At 39.8% G+C, this 21,951-nt stretch overlaps 1 protein-coding gene across 1 annotated transcript in view; it reads right to left on the bottom strand.

The window, feature by feature from the left end:
* Window positions 1–21,473, bottom strand: part of OTOA (otoancorin) — a 34,304-nt gene extending 12,831 nt beyond the window's left edge. The window contains exons 1-22 of the mRNA XM_042864411.1: window positions 21,389–21,473; window positions 19,708–19,791; window positions 19,335–19,363; window positions 19,218–19,248; window positions 19,098–19,125; window positions 18,176–18,263; window positions 16,595–16,726; window positions 15,037–15,272; window positions 14,699–14,802; window positions 13,006–13,112; window positions 12,437–12,576; window positions 10,270–10,393; window positions 9,691–9,906; window positions 8,999–9,166; window positions 8,551–8,691; window positions 7,890–7,945; window positions 7,552–7,669; window positions 7,017–7,090; window positions 6,669–6,804; window positions 4,618–4,808; window positions 2,485–2,578; window positions 1,313–1,442 (exon numbers count right to left, since the gene is read on the bottom strand). Coding sequence (XP_042720345.1) covers window positions 1,313–1,442; window positions 2,485–2,578; window positions 4,618–4,808; window positions 6,669–6,804; window positions 7,017–7,090; window positions 7,552–7,669; window positions 7,890–7,945; window positions 8,551–8,691; window positions 8,999–9,166; window positions 9,691–9,906; window positions 10,270–10,393; window positions 12,437–12,576; window positions 13,006–13,112; window positions 14,699–14,802; window positions 15,037–15,272; window positions 16,595–16,726; window positions 18,176–18,263; window positions 19,098–19,125; window positions 19,218–19,248; window positions 19,335–19,363; window positions 19,708–19,786 — 2,422 coding nt within the window. The 5' untranslated portion in view covers window positions 19,787–19,791; window positions 21,389–21,473. The remainder of the gene's footprint in view (window positions 1–1,312; window positions 1,443–2,484; window positions 2,579–4,617; window positions 4,809–6,668; window positions 6,805–7,016; window positions 7,091–7,551; window positions 7,670–7,889; window positions 7,946–8,550; window positions 8,692–8,998; window positions 9,167–9,690; window positions 9,907–10,269; window positions 10,394–12,436; window positions 12,577–13,005; window positions 13,113–14,698; window positions 14,803–15,036; window positions 15,273–16,594; window positions 16,727–18,175; window positions 18,264–19,097; window positions 19,126–19,217; window positions 19,249–19,334; window positions 19,364–19,707; window positions 19,792–21,388) is intronic.
* Window positions 21,474–21,951: the final 478 nt, after the last annotated feature.

Genomic DNA, 21,951 nt, shown 5'->3' with positions numbered 1-21,951 from the left:
ATATTCCAGGCCCATTCCCAGCTGCACAAGCACACTCTGAGCGCAGAGTGAGCAGCCTTGGAACCCTGTCATCCTTTGACAAAGGCCATAAGCTTCACTGGCAGGTTTATATTGGCCTTACAGTGCAGATGAGACAGCTCTGCAATTGTACTGGACATGAGCTTGATTAGAGTATTTGGGATTGGTGGTGTTGTGACCAAGTTCTAGAGAAACATCTGTAAGGACATAACTGTCTTAATAATTAATGAGTTGATAGTTTACTTCTTCAGAGTAGAGTGAATTTGATCCATATAGCTGGGCTCTGATACTCTGTCAGCTTGATCCTGCTTTTTTAGAGCATGATAATTTGTAATGATTCCTCTGCTCAATAGAGGTCATGGTTTTGTCAGCCCATGTAAAAATACAGCTCTGTAGAACACTATCTCCTGTATATGAATACAGAATTGTAAGGGATGTCACAGCCATCATCCAGAGTTGCTGCTATATAACTGGGAGGATTTCCATGGAGGCACAGGGGCCTGGTGAGAGCTTGGACTTGCACCATTAGGCAGAACTGATGGGTAGGTTTTCAAAGGCAGTCAGTACCAGCCTCCCTGAAACTGCTGGATGCTGAGTGCTAATCAGCGCTTGCAGAAGCTTCCCCAACAGCAAGGTCATTCTCCACAGCACAAAATGACACGGCCTAAAAATTCTGCCTGGGTGAATTTAAGATATGGGAAGGAATTATTGTAACAGAATATAGTCAAAGTATGAACCTTCTACAGAGAAAATGATCCATCTTTGTCACCAGAGATTCTAGTAGATTGATTGTTAATAAATTTTAGATTATAACAAAACAGAGTGCCACAATCAATGTTAGATTTCAGAACAGCTGAGTCACCATATGCTTATGTCTGGCAAAGGATTAACTGTGTGTAATCTTTTGGCACAACAGTAACTTGTCACCTCCACAGCTTTTCAATTCAAAGAGCTTCATTTAGATTACAAAGAAGCCAAAAAAAAGGTAAAAATCAACAAAAAAAATCAATTCAAATAATCTTTTCTTCAGTGTGAGTACAAACATTCCAAGAGATACTGAACCTTGCAACGCAGTACTGAAATCAAGTGCTTCAGCAATTGGTCAGTGCATCAAATGACTGTGGGCAACAGAGCAAAGACTCACCGTTTATGCAAGCAGACTGCTAAATTACTGAGTGCTTGCTTTCATTTTCATTGTCCTTGGAATGCATAAGATGATCAAGGCAAAACAAAAAGTCAGTTTGAACTGCAAACCTGGCACTTTGACTCTGCACAGACACCAGGTAAAACCCACCTGGTGTGCTGAGATGTGGTTCCATGTTGGCAGTGGCATTGAAGACAGATTCAAATACAGTTGACAGAAGCTCTTCAGCTGAAGAAAGTGGCCCAATTGTCTTTGCTATTCGCAAAACGATATCTGGAAACTTCAAAAGGAAAAAAAGAAAAAGATATCTTTCCTTTTTTTAAAAGAAATAATTTTGGAGAGAGATTTGTGCAGACCTCAGCAAAATGGAGGTTAGCAACAGCTCAGCCTCCTTCCTCTTTATGCAGACGTTTAGCAAGGTTAACTGAAAGGTCAACAGCAGGTGTTTAAAACCAAAGTAAATTCTGAGAGATTCCCCCTCTACCATGCCCTCTGATTCTGGTGACATCTGTGCAGCCTGACTGCTGACTGACTAGCAACAAACTCCTCTGTCTGTAATGTGCAACATGGAAAATACTTTATTTTCTTTGTTTCAAATTTGTCAAATAAATATAAAAATTGAGCATCTTCTTTAGGGTTTTGTGATGCTTTGGTATCTCTTCTCTGCCCTGCTGGACACTTCCCTTTCAGTTATGAGTCCTATTCTATTTGTCAATTACAAGCATTAATTCCTGAGAAAAAGTTGATGACTGTGCTCACATATTTCTGCAGAATAATGAATTCCTCATCCAATATAGTTTACCCCTATATATAAAAACTTGTAAGATTATATGAACTAAGGAGGGCAAATAAACTACAATACACAGTGCTGAGGCTATTAGTTGTTATGTGTGCTAAACTGGCCTTTGGGCAAAGGGCTTCAGGAGTAAATGCTGATCTGATCAACATGAGCCCATTATTAACAGGTAAGAAACATAACTTTTCTAGTTGAAAGGCAGAGGAATGGGGGAAATAATGCTACACAGAATACAGTTCTAAAAATATTTGTGTCTGCATAATTTTAAACACAGCATGTTTTTTTTCTACATGACAGTGTGCAATTATCACTGTATATGTGCAAATAATTGCCTACAATAGAGAAGAAACCTCAGAAATTCTGATGAAGTCAGAAACAAGGAAGTGGATAAAAGCATGATTACTTGCCAGAATAATTATTTACCTAGTTTAACATTCAGGTTACATGATCTAGGCTGTTCTTGCATTCATAAACCCAAATTCAAACATAATGTTTAATACATTTAAACGTTAAAATAAACACATACCTTTTCAGCAAGGACATTTAGTTCTCCTTTTGACAACTGAGCTATGAATGGTCCAACATCTGATGTCGTTTCAGCTGTCCAGTTCTTTGGAGAGCTGAAAAAATATTTTTGAAAATATTATTAATGAAGAATGCTTGCAATCAAAATTGCACTGAAACTTCAGAGTTTTTCTTATACTTTATGATATAGCAAAGACAGATGATCCTGCACCAGTGTGATGATTCATGCATATTGAGCAACCTGGTCTAGTGGGAGGTATCCCCGCCTATAGCAGGGAACTGGATGATCTTAAAAGTCCCTTCCAACTTAAACCATTCTGTGATTCTGTAACATCAGACTGCATTTTCTCATCTCTCTCAGACATGTGGAGCATTAGTGGAATTCTCAGGACATACAGAGAAAGCCTTCAAACACTGCTTTGCCCTCTTTCTCCCTCAATGTTTGTAACATTCTTAGCATTACAGTGTCCAAGCAAGGAGAAACAATTCTTTCCAGAGCAATTAAAATTTTCCATTTTCTATCAGATTCATACTGCAATAATATTCTGCTAAATGGAATCCAAATAAGAACCATCATAACCAAAACTGAAACCATCCTTTTTCCAAGTGCCTTATCCTAAGGATCACCTTGCCTAATAGGCAGGCAACACTTGCAAGTACTTGCTTCTCTAAGTTAAAACAAAACCAAAGCAAAACAACAAACAAAAAATATATTGCAATACTGAACCATCTGCACGTTTACAGGCACTTTTTTCATTGCTGTTGGTCAACTGTAGCTTTCCCTGATGAAAATGGGAGCTGGGGTGTTCAACATTTCCAAAAAACAGGCCCATGAACACTTAGGAAAAGTGGACAGTTTCCCTGTCATTCTAAAGAGATCAAATTCACTAAGCAAATCAGGAAACAAGAAACAGGCGATGACACTGAAAAATTAAATAAGTACCTTATTATCTCCCTGTCCAGCTGTCAGAGCTGTAAGATCATCTGTAAGATCCAAGAGCAGATGAAGGAGGCTCTAACACCTTGGAGAGCCAGGTCTAATGACATCTAAGCCATTTTTGTATCACGAATCCTTTCTATGATAGGTACTATGCCTCCTGAAATAACATGCTAAATTATTCAGAGGAATATCTAAGAAGTTCAGTTCTGAGTGATGCAGGGTGTTTCAAAATATATGTTGCTTAGCACTGTGCTTATTTGGGCTGTTTGACACAAATGTTAGCCAACCTGTTTGGGGGTCAACTTAAGACAGCACTTGGATAAATAATTTTCAGCATGGAAAATTCTGCAGAAGGTAGTAGTGTAACCAGCCTGTTAGAAGTCTGTGTTCTCTTGGAAAACTTATTGCCCTGCTACGAGAACATCTGACCAGACATTTATTATTTTAATAATGAAATGAATAATGATACATTGTGCTCAATAATACTCCATTCATTCAAATGAATCTGTATTAAGATTGATGCAGGGACAGCATCTGTTGGAAAATACAGCGACAACATCACCAGAAAAATCCTGACAACTAGGAGGAAGCTGAATGAGCAACTAAAATTACTGGAAGCACCAGTGACAGAGTTTGGGACTAAAGGGATGCTTAGAAACTAAGTGGTTAGTCTTAGCCTTCAGAAGCAAGATATCTCTAAGAGAGCATGCAAAAGAGAAACTTCACATTCTTGCTAGAGAACAGCTTTGCATTTTGCATGACTGATACAGCAATGTAGTTCAAACCAGCCTCCTAATCTGAGTCATTAACAATATCTAACACACTCTTTCTTCCGTTGCTTCAATATATCCCCCTGTTTCTTCCTCTGGCGCTCTTCAATTGCCACAGGTGCCTGCAATCATCTTTTTCTTCTCAAACCAGTGTGCAAGTGTGAGAATTCTTCAGCTCCCTGTGCCATACTTCACCAGTCACCCCCAACTCTTACCACACCAGAGGTTCTTACTGCCTGCCCTTCCTCAACCATTATGCTTTCTCTCTTTTTTCCCCTGGGATTTAACTTATCCAGGATGTCCCTTGGGTGTAGTTCGTTCTGCAGTTATCACATTACACACTTAAACAGAAATGTCATTCTCGTGAACAGAGAGCACTGCCTTAACTGTCAGCAGAAGCAAGGTACTCCACTTAATACCTTACCCATATAACTCGAGGAGCTTGTATTTAATTTCAGTTTTCTGTTCGTGGCTGAGCTGTCGGCAGAGTTTGAATTGATGAAGGGCTGTTGCCATTGCCTTCAGGGACATTCTGCCATGCAGGAAAGCTGGAGGTAAGTGGCAGATTAGATTTCCAAGTAGGTCAACATCATATTCATCAGCAATGGAGCCATTCTGAAACAAGAATTTACTTTGTTGACTGAGCTAATCTTGGCTCTTGTCCTGTATCACTCAGCTGCATCACAATACATTTAAGCTTGGTGACCCTTTAAGGAACAAAGACTCTATAGTCTGCATCAGCAACTTAATCTACAGTTTCTGTTGAAGCCATATTATACTTCTTGCTCTTACCACAACTGGTGATATTTAGTACACATTTGTTAAGCTCCAGTGCATTTTTTATTTCATATTGAACCACACATAAAAAATAATGTAAAATGCCTGCCACAGGCTCCAGGTGACCATTCAGCAAGTGCAGAGTCAGTGCAGTTCTGCCTGCCAGGAGAGTCCTCCCATGGCCCTGTGGGGCCACAAGCTCTTGTCACCACAAAACTTCACAGAGTTTCTCTAGCCAAAAGAATGCGGGGCTGGTTCATGTGCGCAAGGACATAAATACTCAAAGCTGCATCAAAAAGTAGCTTTCCTTAAAAAAAATGAGCAGAAATCACAAAATCTTCCTGGTACAACTGCCTCTGCCACATGCAGCTCTGAAGGAGTGGCAATTGTTGGAGCAAGAGGGAATAATTGCAGCTACAAATGGGTTGGCAGGGTCAGGCTGTTCCATCCACTTCACTGTGGTCAAAGACATTTCCTGAGAATACTTTGTAATGCACAAAGGCAAAGAAAAATGTTTCCTTAGGCAGATAACAACAAAATCAAAACAGTGCATGAAGAAAATATAAGAATACAAACAGGAAATTCAAAAAACTTAGGCAAACGGTGACTGACATCTCTGTATGAAATGCAGTGCAGCAGTTAAGTGCAAGCAGAACCACAGGATGGCTGATTCTGGATGAGTTCTAGAGATTGCCTGGTCCAAACCCTGAGCTCAGTGCAGACCAGCTACAGCCAGTTGCCTGTGGCCTCACTGGGTTTTGCACATCTCCAAGCATGGAGACTCCTGTGAGCAACCTGTCCCAGTGATCAAACACCCTCACAGTAACAAAAGCCTTTGCTTTATATTTACTTGGGATTTCCTGTATTTCAGTTTGTGCTCCTGTAATCTTATATTGGTAAGATCCCACCTGAGCCTTCTCCAGACCAAATTACAGACAGAGGCATTATTTTGATCTACATGAAAAATACATGAACTCTCACTGCCGAGTTATTTCAAAAGCAACATAGCTCTGGCATAACAGGGATCTTTGAACTCTTACAGGCACCAGGCTTCTGTTAGGAATAAATTAGGAGCTTGGTAAAACTGCATATCACTGCCTATAGGTAAGTACAATCCAGAAGACCACACATTGTTTGCTGTACTTTAAACAAAGACAATAACTGAGTGTTAGGATTCAGCTCTACTGGTATTTCCAGTGAGTTATTTAAAAATAGTTCTTTAAAATATTTAAATTACATGTGCATTTTTTCCAGTATTTCTAGGCAGCAAACCTAATTTGGAACACTGTACAAAAAAGTAAACACAGTTCATCCTAAGCAAGAAAAGCATCTCTGTTGAAACATGAAGATTTTCAGAGTTTCTTTAAGTGATGCTACAGTCTTAAATTGCTGCTGCTTGTGATGGTGAAGAAATTGCCATGCTGTGTTACTGCCTATTGGCCTGCCAGGGCCATCAGCTACAGTTTCACTGCACCAATACAGAGCAGGAGAGCCACTGTCTCCGCCTGATGTCTATCTACAGGAGACCATGAGCATCCCTGTGTACCCTGGAGACTACAAGCAGGCAGTATGACTTTGTGATTCACCGTATGACAATAAACAAAGAGAAAACTAATCAGCCACTCTCACTGAGTTTGGAATTTTCAGCAGGTTCTGTGCAGCTCCCCCTCCACCACTGACTCACATAACTGTGCCTACCAAGCATTCCTGCACTTTCTGCAGCACAGCTTCTTTTTTGTGAAAGCCTGGACTCAAGAGGTCCATCTCAGTCTTCCCAAGGCTTTCAATGAATGGGACACACAGAGGGCCTGAAATGTACTCCAGGTACTCAATCCTGCAAAAGAATTAGAATGGTCTCAGAATGCAAACCTGACCATCAGATGCCAATATCCACACCCATAACATCTGTGGAGACAGAAAACCTCAGAGATGAGTCTGAACTTCAAAAATTATAAATTGTAGTTTATAAAAGAAGTGCTCAGAAGAACAACTCAAAACATACTGCTACAGATGTGGGAACTTAAGATACAGTAAGATGCAACTTACGGAAGCACCAAGAAGAAGAAGGGAGGAATAGATGCGTTGGAGACTTTCCAAAACTTCCAAGCCAAACAATTAACCTAAAAGCAACAAAAATTAAGATCTTTAGTATTTGTTATTTTTGAGGAAAAACGGAAATACAGCTTGTAAATTAGCATACAGAAAACTGTGTGTGTAATCTTCAGACGTTTCGAGTTTACTTTCTGCAGAAATCAGAGATGAAGCATTCTATGTTTGGGCGGATGAGAGTGCTAGTATTTTTCCAAAAGCTATTTATATATGTCCAGAAAGATTACTTATAGATTAGCAAGTTGGAATGACTGTAAAAACTTCTTGCAATTCTTAAGTACCAAATGAAATTGCCAAAATGAAGTATGATAACGAACAAATTAATGCATACAAGATTTAAATGAAATATGTTAACAGACAAGTTCACATGTACAAGATTTGGAAAAAAATCTGACAAAAGATCAAATTCCAGTTTACTTGCAGTCTGGATATTGAGTACCCTTATGCACACAAAGTCTTTTTCAGTTTTTACCTGATATGGGGAAAGCAGATGAAGATTATTTTCAAAGACTTCAAAATGGTTTAAAAAAGAGTCTGTGCCCATACTTTCAATCAGCTGACAAGTCACTCCTTTCAGAAGCTGTCCTGTACTGATAGGGAAAGCAAAGTTCAATCCTTTCAGTATTTTTAGCAGGATGTAGTCCTTACTCCCCACAACCAAAGGTTTAGTTTCTATGACTACCTCTCTTTTTTTGTAATCTAAAGGCTATCAAAACTTAAATAAATAAACAAACATAAAATAGTACAAAAGAGCCACATGAAGTTTACCTTAAAGTTGCTCTGGTAACAGAACTAGACTATTATCCATACCTTAGGAGGTCAACAGAAGAACTTTTCTTAGACAGTAACTCATACAGATACAAGGCCTGAAATAAAAGCCACCACATTTAAAGTAAAACTTCAGTAACACAGCCGAAAGATACAACCACCATTGCAAGGTTTCTGTATGGTTAATGCTATCAGGTAATGCTATCTAAAGACCTTAGCGGTGTCCAGAATGGTCAACCACAAGGTTTGGTACCCAGTGGTGAACCTACTCTTCACATCAGTGACCTGCACTGTGGGATGATGTTAAACACATTCCTGGCACATGGCCGTGGAATAAGGAAGGTTTGAAGAGAGCTCTGGAGGTCACGTTGTCTAACCTTCCATATCTGGACAGAGCCGAAGGACTGGCTGTGCATGCAGGCATCTGGTACACAGTATTGGAAAGAAACTTAATGCATCAGTCAGAATCTTGAAGATGTCTAAACTGTGCACATTAACACTTTCCTTTTCACAACATTGTCTCAGAAACCTGCCTTGGCACTAAGTGACTGCTGGCTGCTTACATGAAAACATGTTTGGGGCAGTTCCTTTCTTCTGCCTCTTTTCTTTCAACACATATGTACTACAACACTTTTCCTGTTCTCCCATCATACTAAATTGCAATGGAATGGAAAATTCATTGTTATTGTTTTTTTCTTTTTACCTGGCTGCTTCTTAGCTCTTTTTCTTTCATCATTGAAGAATTATATCCATTCTCCTTCCATAAATCAGAAAGAGATATTTCTCTAAAGAAAGCTCCTTGTATATCTGTGACCAGTGAAGAAAAATCTGTAGATGAAGCTATCTAAAAAGTGTGAGAGACAAATACATGACACTTCAGAACTGATGCTTAGATTTACAGGATTTGTCTTTCTATTCTGTGTAATAAGAGAGTACAAAAGAAAAATGTCAGGATTAAAAAAGCCTTGGAAGTAAGTTAGACAGAGCCTTCAGAACACACTTAGTACTAAAAAAAACCCCAACAAAACACTAGAAATATTGACCAGTGAGCTTGTTCCAAGTCTCAGTAACATTTTAAATCACACTCCACATATCTGGTTATTGTGCTTTTGTGCAGAACCAATCTGGTACGCACTGCAGTTTGTAATTACCTTCCTGAGGATCCCCTGCTGCTGTGCAGGAGATAAGTCTGATGAGTACTGGGATGTCGTGCCTCGAATGACCTGAGAAAGCTCTTTTGGGTTCATTCTGTAGAATGACTCAGTGCTAATACCAGTCACCAGTGCACCCATTTGGCTAACATTATAAAATGATAAAACCTGCAGAGATAACAGAGCAAACAAAGTCTTCTGGATTGTGCATAAAATACTTATTTAAAATCAAACATTACTAAACAAAAACGATTTTTTTTTGAGTACTTAATACTTTTTCTTGCCCAGAGATGCACTTGCTGCAGACTTCTTTCGATTCAGACAAGACAGTTCTGGGGAAACTGTCCCATTTGTTCCCTGAGGTTCCTTTTTTTGGAAATCTCAGAGAGGACCCTGACTCATTACAGTATGTTAGAATATCTAGATTGGGATTATGCAAATTCTGCTGTGTGGGGCAGTGATACAAACAAAATAACATATACAATTGCCAATTGCAAATATGCATTCTCCCAACTACCGGAGTATTATATTACTTCAGGAATGGTTTTCTTTGATTTAAACAAATTTTTCAGACCACTAACAGTTCTAGAAGTCTCATACCAGCCCTAAACTTTTCAAAATTTACAGTTACTGGGAGGAAAAAGCCACTCTGCTTTCAAAAACAGAAGATAAGAAGGCTGTATCAGAGGTACCTTTCCGTAAGAGAGATATTTACTGGATAAAATCATAATTTGACTTCTTGCCCACCCAGAGACTTGGTTTAGTGTTGCAATAGCATTATGCACTGCTTCAGGTGACAAAGATTCCAGCTGGCCTGAAGTCAGCCCAACCACAGCATCTGACAGCGATCCAAGGGTATCGTTCAATGTCTGGTTCTGCATGGCAATATTCAGGAGCTGAGATTTAAGCTAAAGCAAACAAACAAAAAATAAACAGATGGGAAACAAATCTGCCAAGAACCAATTTCCAATTACCACCCGAAACTTCAACTGGAGTTTTTGGAATAGACACTGGCAAGCAATTAGTGACCACACACTTCATTAAAATCCCAAAGTAGAACAACAGTGTCAAAGAAATATGGAAGAAACAGAACAAGAAAAGCATGAGTACAGTGAGGTAAAGAAAAAAGCTTTTATATTTTGCATTATACACTCAAGAACTATTTCATTATTTCTTAGATCCAAGTAATATTTCACTCTTATCTTTCTGAATTCAAGAAGAAAGTCCTTTCCCAATCCTGACAACATAGTAAGAGGAAGTACAGTACCCACCTTCTGAACCTTGGCCTGGAAACCTTTTAATTGATTGCATTTAATCATCTGATGAAGTAAAGCCCGGGCCACAGCGGCATCCATCTGTTCCATGTCATCATAAAAGCAAACCAACAAACCTAGCCTATATGGAAGAAATACATTAGCTGGCTTCTGAGATAACAGCTGTCACTCCCAAGAAAGTGAAGTACAGTATGGTATACCCTATGTGCTCAAAACCTGAGTGATCTGTTTGTCATTAATGCTTTAAAGCAGCAGGTCTAAAACTCCACATGGCCTTAAATTTGGAAATGAGGACATACAATATTCTCTGTATTCATCTGAACTCCACTCAGATTGTGCTGTAAAAAAATTTAAGTTTCACAGTTCCGTTTGACCACGCCTGGATTTTCCCAGCTACCAGATTCCACTGCCTTTGGCAGAACTGGCAGTTATCTCTGCCTGGAAAAGGACAGAGGCCTATTAGGAAGTCTTGAAGCGGCTCCCTGAGTTCTTATCCAGGTTTAGCAAGTATTTGGCTCTCCATTTCAAATCCTGCTTGGATTTCACTTGTAACATTAATATGGTGGAGCAGCAGCAAGAGCATTGCATTATAGTCTCTCTGTAGTTTCAGGCTTAAACAAAGCCTGCTGCATTTCCCAGCAAACAGTTCTTTATCCCTACAGCAGGGCCTTGGCTGAATTCAGAGCAGTACTGTGGCTCACTGTCTCAGTTGTGCCAGCACAGCAAAGGTGTGGCATGCAGCACCATCACAAAGATGGTAAAAATCTGCTGTGTGCATAACCTCTGCTTTTAGTTCCTTTAGTCCCTCAGCAACAACCAGCTTATGATAATGATATAAGTACCTACCACTTTAGCAGCCCATCTAAATTCTTGGGACGTCATCAAACTAACACACAAATCAAAGAAACATCTATAACTGCACTTTTATACCAAATAATTACCTCCTGATGCATTATTCCATAACCACCAAGAGCTCTTCATCTCCTCTGGGATTAGCAGCAATGAATAATGCTGCTTCTTAAAAGTAAAAATGCATTTAAACAGTCAGAGTGGTTAAAATGAGTAATATAAAATAAGTGTGTTGTGAAAATTGAATATATTAAGGATTATGGAGCATGGTATTTCTCTCACTGATTAGAATCTGGCACCTTTCATGAGTGGTAAAATCACTTTTAAGATTTTTAACATTGAAATCTAGAGTGTGGGCATAATTCTGTCACTTACATCCCCAGCAATCAACAGTACTTCACAGAAGTCAATGAGTTACATTGCAATAATGACAGAAGCTCCAAAGCCACATTCTTCATTAGTTTAAAACTCGGAAGCATTCTCTGAGGAAAGTACAAATAACTCCAGACAGTGGTGTCTCAGGACTAAATACATCCACTTACAGGACAGTGTAAATGTAAATGTAGAACACAGTACTTTCCTGCAGGTAGCTCTTGCTCACTACATATTTATGAATAAAAGCAAGATGCATATATATATATATATATACACAAATATATATATATTTAATTGTTAAAGTCAGTCAGTTCAGTGCTGATTTGACAGCCCTACAAGTGCAGGTTTCCGCTTGCACACATCAAGTCACAAGCTCCTAACCATAACTCATCTCTGCTGTGCAAGACTACCTGTAAAGAAGACAGCAGGATGGGTTTTAGACCTCTCCACTTTGTGACCACTCTGGTGACATTATCAGCTGGACGCCTCCTGCAGCCCTGATTGACATGAGCTAAATTTTTTCCTTAAGTCCTAACCATAATGTGATTTGCACAACACAATTCTCTTTTCTGTAATTCAAACAGCTAACAGGGCTTGTGTCCTGCTCTCCCAGTTTGTTTAGCTGCTGTACTGTACAGCTTGATGGAGCTTTGATTGGGTCCCACACACACTGCTGTAGTCCTCTTACTACTGACAACTCCTCACTACAGAGCCAGAGACGAAGTATCAGCTAATTAGGCACACCTCCAAAATTCATAAAGCAGCAGTTCTTCACTGTTGCTAACCAGGGTTGGATTTCAGCCTGTATTTTTCTGCTGGAAGAAAAAAGCTATGCCAGATCAACAATCTCATCAGCTACTCACTGCTTAGACTCTCCTCAGTTCTCTCCTTATCTATTCATTCTCCCCATACACAGCAAGAAAAAAACCATCAGTCTTGCCTGTAGACAGTTGAAGTGTTTCTCACATCAAATCCCGATGAGTTTATTCTGTCCAGGAAGGCTTGTGCAAGCTCTGGTGTGATATCATACACTGTGTCCAACTGCTTTGTTGCATTGTCGTAGCTAATGAATAGTCTTATCTGATCAGTGCAAACAAAGTCATTCATCAGGATTAGGGAATGACTGCATCTAATAAAACGTTTGACACTTTAAATTAATTGACTCAATGTATGCTTTACAGAAAGAAAGAAGATTTGGATAGTACAGTATTTTTGAAGGTAACACTGCTGAACTGTCAAATAATTTGAGGGTCTTCTATCATTGGTCCTTTCAATACAAATCACAGAAGCCTGATACAGAAAAATAACTACAGAAAAATATCACTGATCAGTCCTTCTGAATTACGTAAGAGAGGAATAATTGGTTGACAATGAATTTAAATTCACGTCATCTTTAAGAAATTAAAAATACATAAATTCCTCTTTCGCGTTTAAGTTTGCATTTTGTTTACACCTGTTGTAGACGACATCATTTGACAGTGATACATCCAATGACACTCTTCTACTTACTTCACTGAGACTAATTTTCAGAATTTCTTCCAAAGGCAGATGGACCATGTATCTTCCTAAAATCCATAAGTTTTCTGCACTGACCCATGAAGCTGATTCATTGAAATCTGTTTTCAATAAATAGACAGTTACTACAATGTTTGGAAAGTCGTTGTTTTCCAATACTATCATGCCCACTATGTTACTATTGGTAAATGATCACAAAATAGCTGCAAATCAGAAAAATCCTTTGCAGACAGAGTCAGCTCCCCTCCATTAGCTAGCTCTTAGCACCACATTTTTAAGAACTCATTCACTTTTTAATGAAACTGAAATAGTACTGCAAATGTCTCAAATTTTCTCGTATGAAGACAATCTTTTATGTTGTAGAAGCAAAATGGATTAAGTACAGGACTGGCAAAATTATACAAATAGTATTAAGTATGAAGCAACATTTTTTAAACTTAGGTTTTCCAGATCAAATATATTATTTGTATTCAAATCAGGAAGGCATAATATTTTGTAACTCTTGATGTATCTTACATATTATTACTGATAATACCACTTATTTCTCTAATATGCAATACCAATAATGCAGAAAATTAATAATTATTCATATATTCGTATGGAAAAAGGTTAGCAAAAATGCAAAATACTGCCTAATATTTAATAAATGTCATTTATCTGGTAACATTCTCAAAAAGTATTTTAAATGAAATCAGGATCCCTGAGTAAATAAATAAAGTATTTACAGACCACAACATGATAATAATATTAATAATATAATAATATGGTAATAATACAATAATATGGTAATATGAGCTAGAAAGACAGTGTTTTCCCAAAGTGTCCTAACTTGACTACTCAGCATGATATCGTATCTTCCCCACACCTGCACTGCTTTGCATGTGAAAGAGCAACAGAAGAGAGGCCTGGCAGCTCCCAGTCCCTCCTGAGCTGGGTGATCTTTCATTAACTGAGGGCTCACTGATGTTCCAGGCATGACGCCTGATGCTGTGGGATCTTCCCAGGATTGCTGAGCACCATCAGCTGAGTCCTGCCCATGACAGAATGCATCACAGCAGAGTGGTGATTTTCCCCTCTATGACTTTACACGTTATGCAGATATTTTGAGGTAGTTGTGGTCCCAGGAGCCAGATGTTGCTACACTGAAACGAGGGGGCACTTTGCCTTCCATTTCCAGAGGAACAGGAAGAATATACAGTGGGATGTTCAGTGAGAAGCAGATGTGGCTTTGATATGTTGGCATTACAGCCCTCTCGTGGAGCATCCCCTGCACTGTCCCAGTGTGGCATGTAAGATATATTAGTCAGGCAAACAGACATAGGAAAATGCATACGATTGGATTGGCTTTTTTTTCTTTAAATAATAGGCTCTCAGACAGGTCTATTCTAGTCTCAGCAGGAGTTCAGAAGTAAACAGTACATATCCTATTTAAATCTTAGAGAAGGAATTTGGGAACAGAGGCTTTGAGTACAACTCTGAGCAGAGGAGGTGAACAACAAGCATCTCTGGGGAGCTATTTGCTGTGATTAACAAATCTAAGCTTATTGCAGTCCACAGCAAAGGCACTGCAGAGAGCTACTCATAACAGTCCTGTGTTAAACATGAGAAACAACACAATACAAGAGACAAGTCTTTTGTTGACTGTTTCTCTCTTACAAGCAAGAAGAACAGGTAGTGCACAACATACCACTTCTGTTATAGGGTTTTTGTAGAATCTCCTTCATCCAGCCATACAGAGCTTTCTGTGTATTTGCTGAGGTTTTGTCATAGAGGTCCTTAAATACAGTTGATCTAAGTGACACAGTGGCATATTAATTCACTAATGAATAAGCAAAGAAAAAAGCACCCAAAAGACACATGGACAAACGTTTTTAGAAACAGCAAGATAAAAGAGGAAAGCTACAGCTGATAAAATAGTGAGACCAGTAATCTACTAGTGAGAATAGTAATCTTTTTCTAAGTGTACATATCCAGAAGAAATGCTACATAGTGCTAATTGTGATGATTGGAAAATAAATGGCTCACAAGTTTCTGAAAGCATCTTCCTGCAAATCATTTGGGAGACTCCCAACGACATCAGGTTGGAGATAATTCACTGCTGACATTCGCAAAATTTGGCTTAGGATATCTACACAGTCCATAGCCCTCAGAGCCAGAAAGCATTTCTCCAGTGTTATAAGAAACAAGGTTCTGTTCACTCCTGGAATTTGGAAAATTCTCTCCCGAGTCTTTTCCCAATCAAGGATAACATTTCCAATTTCCTGCAAACAACACAGGGTTAAAATTATGTCTTTCTGATTAATTCCATAAACTGTTCATTTTGAAGCCTTATAGAAAGCACCCCACAAACAATATGGTGCTAATCTCATGAAAAATAGCTGCAAAACACTGCCTGGTTGTGTTTCTCCAGATAATTCCTGTTTGATGTTGGCTACGGACCAGCTTGAATCTTTATACAAAATCAAAATGAAAAACAGAAAAAGCCAAATGGCTCAAGTTACAGCACGTACTCTCATGAAGGAGTTAGTTACTTGGAAAAATGAACAGATGCTGGAATAGAATGAGTGTTATTTCATATGTAATTTAGAATGTAGGCAACTCTAGAACGGATCTTTTCCCATGCAGTATTTTGTCAGCTGTTATTACAAACACCCCCTTCAAGACACCAGGCAACATCAAAGAAACAAGCACAGGTAAAAGCCAGTCTGGCAGGGGACAGAGCATTGGTTGTTCCTTCTCAGATGTCAACGTCCCTAGGACAGCAAGGTCAGAGCTGATAGTCCCAGGCCTGGTTATTTGTTACTGTAATTATTACTCCTCTCAGAAGAAACTACAGCCATCACTTGAGAAGACAAAATTCACCGCTTATTGACAGGGCTTATGCTCTATGCTCCTCCTCCCAGTACAGGCTATACACCCATCTGGTGTGCTTCAGCAACAGAAGCTGCATCGCTGTTCCTCGAGAAGTGCTCTCTGCATTGTACAGAGTTTGTCCTGGGCAGTTACCTCACATGGCTGGGGAAATGCTCTGCCTTTGTTCCAGGTTAATCTGCACCCTGCAGTGATGCACATGCTGGAAGCCTGCAGGGAGGATGCAAAGTGCTGTCATACACCAGGATATATCCCCACTGAGTGGCACTCACTGGATTTGAGTGAAACATATAAGGTGGGTCACCCATATAACACAGCACAAAGGCAAGAAAAAACATCATGCTGCTTCTCCTCCAAATTGCCTAATTATTTGCTTGTATGGTGCTTGAACAGGATAATTAATTTCACCTTCTTCAGTCATCTTGCCTCTTTCTTGCCAACGTGAAGAAACAGAAACTCAAAGAGAACAAGTGGTCCTACCCACCTCACAGAACTGTTCTCTGGACACGCATCTTTCTCCAGTGAGTAGACAGAAAATCCAGACTTGGGGCTGACACCCAACCTTTAGACACCGACCCCCCGAAAGGGGCTCCTGCAATCTGCTCCAAGCCAGCCAAGCAACAGCACAACGTGCATGGTGAGAGCCCAAGTCTGGTCCTTTTCCTTTTATCTAAGTTTTAGGAACAGCTCTATTTCTCATGCAGAGACTTACAAGATAGTCCTTTCTGCTGTTGAAAAGATACTTCATTGCAGTCTGGAACTGCTGTTGATCAAGTTGTTGAAATGCAGACAGCAGCTGCCTGGGCTGGTATAAAAGGTTCTTCAAGTAACTCTGTATGGACGTCTGAAGTATTAAAAAAATATGCATTATATACATAAAATTCATGGTACCCACTAGATGCATCTTTTACTCTCTGAAAATCTCCACATAAGGAGGGACAAGCGTTCAGCTTTCTGTTCTGCCCATGTTGTCAGTGACCAGAATAACTACAATCAAAACAAAATGGCAACAAAAATAATCTAAGTACAATGCTGGAAAACAATAGCTTTTAAAGCCTATGACTGGTATCATGAGCAAGTTCTCTTCAGTGAGACATGTAACAAAAATACCTCTGTTTTTCCCTTCATAAAACAAATACACTAATGTTTTCCTGTTTCATGGCAGAGCTGCACAAATAAACTCTTTGAAGAGCTCTAAACATCAGGTACTGTGGGCATAAAATTATTACTTAAAAAAGGAAGGAAATGTGCAATTAGACAGGAGGCGAAGTCTGCACCAGGTCATAAAGCAAAACTACCCTTTCTCACATCAAACTGCATTAGCAGCTAACAACCTCATGCCTGTTTTAAAACTCCAAGGGGAATTCTAGCATAGCAACAGAAAACAGGTTCATTAGCACTAGACTGGAGAAAATCCCTTCTAATTCCCACCAGAATTATTTCAGAATTGGTTAGGAATTTAAGTTGACACTGCTTTGTTGCCTTTGCATTGCCACCACCACCTATTAACACAGTTAGGTCTTTGTTATCCAGGGAGTTCAGGGCTGATTACAGCCTTAAAATGTTAATAAAACTCATCTGTGCAAATGAATTCTAAAGACACTGAGAGCAAACAGAAAGAAGTAGGGTCACTCTCGTGCAGATTTGGAAGAGTGTGGCAGCAAAAAGGGGTTTGAGGAACTGCAGGGCTGTGGGTCACATGTTAGATGCTCTCAGAGTGCATGCAGGGAGGACTCTAGATTTGGGTTAGTGGCTGCAGTTCCACTTCAGTTGGTGAGGTTGTTGGATTTGACTCCTCACCAGTCATCATGGCATAGGGTAAAGGAAACCAGCTTTTTTCTATGTTACTTCCCCAGTGACAATTTTAAAAAGCTATCTCAGAGGAGCCTTATAAGATGAAAGCATTTTTTCAGGATGCTCTGGAGCCTCTCATTCCATCTGAAGTAATGCAAACTACAGCCACAGTCAAAATCTTGAAACAATCTCCCATTTTATGGCGAAAAAGCACATGCCTATACTCAGTTCAGGAACAAACAGGAAACGCCAAATTTTTGCTTACCATCAGAAGAGATACAAAAGCACCTTATTGTTTAATCCTTGCATAATGTTGCAATCTTTAGGGGCAAAAAAAAAAAAAAAAAAAAAAAGGTATTCATATTTCCTACATCTCTGCTACACTGCAGAGCTATTAATTACTTCTCTTATTGACAACCTAACTTTGGCTACAGAACTGAGTAGCTTATTTTAATTCCTTTTTAAATAAAAATGTCAGTGCATTTTAAATGACACAAACCTGTAGGCTGCGAAGAGTAAACTTAACCTCTCGGGCATGGAAATATGCCATGACTTTTGTAACCATATCTGCTGTCCATACATTAGAACTGCAAGAGAAAACAGGACCAAAAGTGCCAGCAAAATAATATAGCATATAAAATAGCTGATTTAGTCAAGACAGTAAGAGAAGCAAACACTATCAGTAACAACTAAACGACACAAGTAATCTTGGCCTAACCAGATTAACAGCCAACATATTGAATGCAATGAATAGTTAGAAGAGAAATCTATTAGTAATGTGTTGGGGTTTTTTTTCTAAATCCATTTCCCCTCCCTAATAATATCAATTTTCTGACATGCTGCCAGGCATGAGATGAGCTGTGTGGTGGCTCCTCGTAATACCTCTTCTGATCTGCTTATCCAAAGTAAGGATGAGGACTAACTTCTACTGCCTTTTCCCCAGCAGAGTTATTAATGTCAGTGTTTCTTCTTTACACACCCAGATTTTCTCAAAATACACCAGGGTGGAATTGAGGCTTTTATTCTCTTCCATATTTAGACAAAATTGGCAATAATTACAAAGTCACCAAGAGCTGGAGGAAGAGGGATGGATGGAGGGTGAAGCAGGACTGGAAACTGACTGCACACTGGAACTGCACCAGTAAGAAGCCATTCTGAAATACATGAACTAAGTTAATTATCAAGATTTTTGAAAACTGTAGCATGCATTCAGATTCTCAGCCTCAACCTCTGCTTGCTTTTTGCTTTATCATGAAAAAACAGCTTTTTCCTCATTAGGACAAAATATTCCTCACAGCAGATCTAGACCAAAGTAAGCATGTAGCAATTTCATAATGTTTCAGCTTTTGTGGAAATGAAACAGATCAGACGTGAAGTGCACGATGATAATGAAAATCAAGATGGTGAGAGTAAAACATTACCTCTGAAAATGAAGAACATCGAGGAGAGCTACATGTAAAAAATGGAACAAAAGAGTTACAGCGAGATACTGAGTTTTAGTTCCTTTTAGCAACGTAAATGGGAACAATTCTGCACATTACCATTTAGGTATTTCCCAGTCACTACTTCCTCCTTCAGAAAAAAAATAAAGATGTGTGATCAGTTATTTTTAGATTATATTATAAATGTTATTAGAGAGACCAAGTAAAAATACTAACCGCAGCTTTGTGTAATAGTGGAGGCAAATCTGTAAAAGATCATCATGTTACTAAAAGGTGATGGACAGTTTACCATTCAGTTGCTGTACAAAAATGTTTCTCATGCAGCTACCACAACTACATACACACAATTTACAGTCACACATTTACTGCAGCTTTGATTAAATGTACTTACAGAAGGACGCTGAAAATAAAAAGCTATTAAATAATAAGTAATTCTGTCTAAATTCTTTGGTATAGTCCTTGAGGCCATGAGAGCAGAGAATAGCCTCCTACTTACTAAACAGCACTGAATCTACTTTGAATCTACTTACTAAACACAGCTTTTTCCATCACACAGAATACATTCCTGACATAGGATTTTTAGTCTTACCTTCAGAATTCTGACTGTGAGTAATCTCAGCAGGATTCATTAATATCAATAAGAAACACATCTTCAGAAGTCTGAGCATTTCTTCTAGTGTTTATTAGATTCAGAAGATATTTGGATTGAAAAAGAAAATAAAAAGAGCAGTCAAAAGGCAGCATTCGCCCCAAAGTTCCATTGCTGTAAGTCAGAGCCAGTCTAAGCTACCAAGTGCAGGCTGAGATCAGAATAATCTGCAAGTGCTTGCTCCCAAGCTTTCAATTTAGATCTTTTTCCAGGCTGGAGACACACTTTATGCAAATACAAGTCCACCAGGTGTGTGTGTGCAGCCAGGGATTGCTTTCCCCCCTTTTCAGTAAATACTTTTTCCTTCCTTGCTGCACTTTGGTAAGCCACATTCCAAATAAATATGACTTAAATGCCATTTAGCAATAACAAACAAACAAAAAACTGAACTTTTAAGCTCGGGTAAAATAGAAAAGAAATAGAGAGACTGAAAAATGAAACTCCAACCAGTCTTTCAGCCTTCTTTAGCTCACGGAGTTGCCTGCACGACCACTGCAGCTCTGCTCTGCCCTGCACTGGGCCTGGCCTTCAGCATCAGTGCGGGGTGCCCCAGGCAGGGGGGAGGAGCCCTCCCTTTCCTTCATTTCAAGGGCTTAACTGCACCCTGCTTACTTTCCCCATTTCTTTTTGTTGCTGAATTTGGATCTGTGCTTCAACACTCCCCTTCCCCCCCACCGTTGTTTTACTTTCCCTGGATTGAATTACAGATTTGAACATTTGATAATTAGAAACACTTTTTGCAGACTGTTCAGTCTCACCTATCTGCTAGGTACTGTTTTACAAGAACACCTGTCAACAGCCTCTAGCAATATCTCAGCCTAATGCAAATACATAACTCCAGCCTTGTAACAGGAGTGACTCAAAGTGATGGATGACAACACACCGAAACACTGTGCTTTAGGAAGCCAGGCCCCATCCTTTCTTTGCACACACTGAAGACCTTTTCAACTACTCCTCTGGGAGTGCTGTACTACATCTCTCTCATTCAGATGTATCTGGTTTCTCAGACAATGAACTTTCTTGTGTTTGTTTCTGCTATTGCCCTATTAATTTTGCAGTAAGGTTTGATTACTCTGCACGGTTTAAATCATGCTATCAATGTCAATCCTGACTTTTTTATTCCAACTCATTCACTTTGATCACAGAGAATATTTTAATTAAGGCATACCAAATTCATATATAAGGAGATTAAATGCTAAGAGAAGTTCTCTTCTATCCTGACTAATTGCCATGGACAACTAGCAGGTGCATAAAGGATTTGCAGAGAAATAGCCCTGCTTGATAAGAATCTGTGAGATTAAGTATTTCCTTTGTCGCTGAAACCAGTCCATTTGCAGAAGTTCCCTGGAGCTTTTGGGCAACCCTGAATCAGCCTGTAGCTCTGCAGCTTCCACCCAGCATCCCTCTGCAGAGTCTTCTTTGCAGTGTGGCAGCACGCACTATGAGCAGATCTCCGAGACATCTCTTGCTGGGCTCTCAGGTTATGAGGAGCTTGCAGATTGCCCCTGCTCTCGCTCCCAAAACACACGCTCTTACATGTCAAGAAATCCTAGACACTTTATCACCCACCTCTTTGATGCAGCCAGTACCTTATCTGAAGCCTGATAACCAGAAAACTAACCTCATAATCAGAAGTCTTGCTGATAACCTCATGCACGAGTGCCTTTTCTCCCCCTCGCAGCCAAGCTCTCAGTATCTCCACAAAAAAGCCCCAACGTGGGAACACTCAGGGGGTTCAGGCTGCAGAAGGAAGGAGGGAAGAAAGGGGAGGGCAGAGAAGAGAGTTACTGAGTTCTTGTAGCATCAGTGGGGACAGCCAAGCACTTTACCTGCTTCTGCCACGTCTCCTTCCCCACACTCCACAGTGTAAGGAGCTGGCGGTGGCAGCCAGGACCCCTGAGAGGAGGGCAGGGACTGCCCTGCAGCTTCAGGTGCCTACCCAGCCTTCAGAGGGGAGGGGAAAGGTCCTGCTGTGGGAACTCAAGAGGGTGAGAGACTCCTACAGCAGGCAGCAGAGGCGTCTTATCCTGAGATGGAGAGTTTTCAATAGGATGTCTGAGGACAACAAACTGGGACAGGCTGGTATGGCCCGGTACCTCCCACCTCCCCATGCTGAGCTCCTGGCAGCAGAGCTGGAACTGACTGTACCTGGGGCCACCCAGCCAAGGGGGCTGTGGCTTCTGT

Source organism: Lagopus leucura, unplaced genomic scaffold (assembly GCF_019238085.1).
Source record: "Lagopus leucura isolate 7727_CA_CO unplaced genomic scaffold, USGS_WTPT01 Super-Scaffold_760, whole genome shotgun sequence".
Lineage (NCBI taxonomy): Eukaryota > Metazoa > Chordata > Aves > Galliformes > Phasianidae > Lagopus > Lagopus leucura.
Note: the sequence above shows the minus strand (reverse complement) of the source record. Positions and strands in the feature narration are given on the sequence as shown.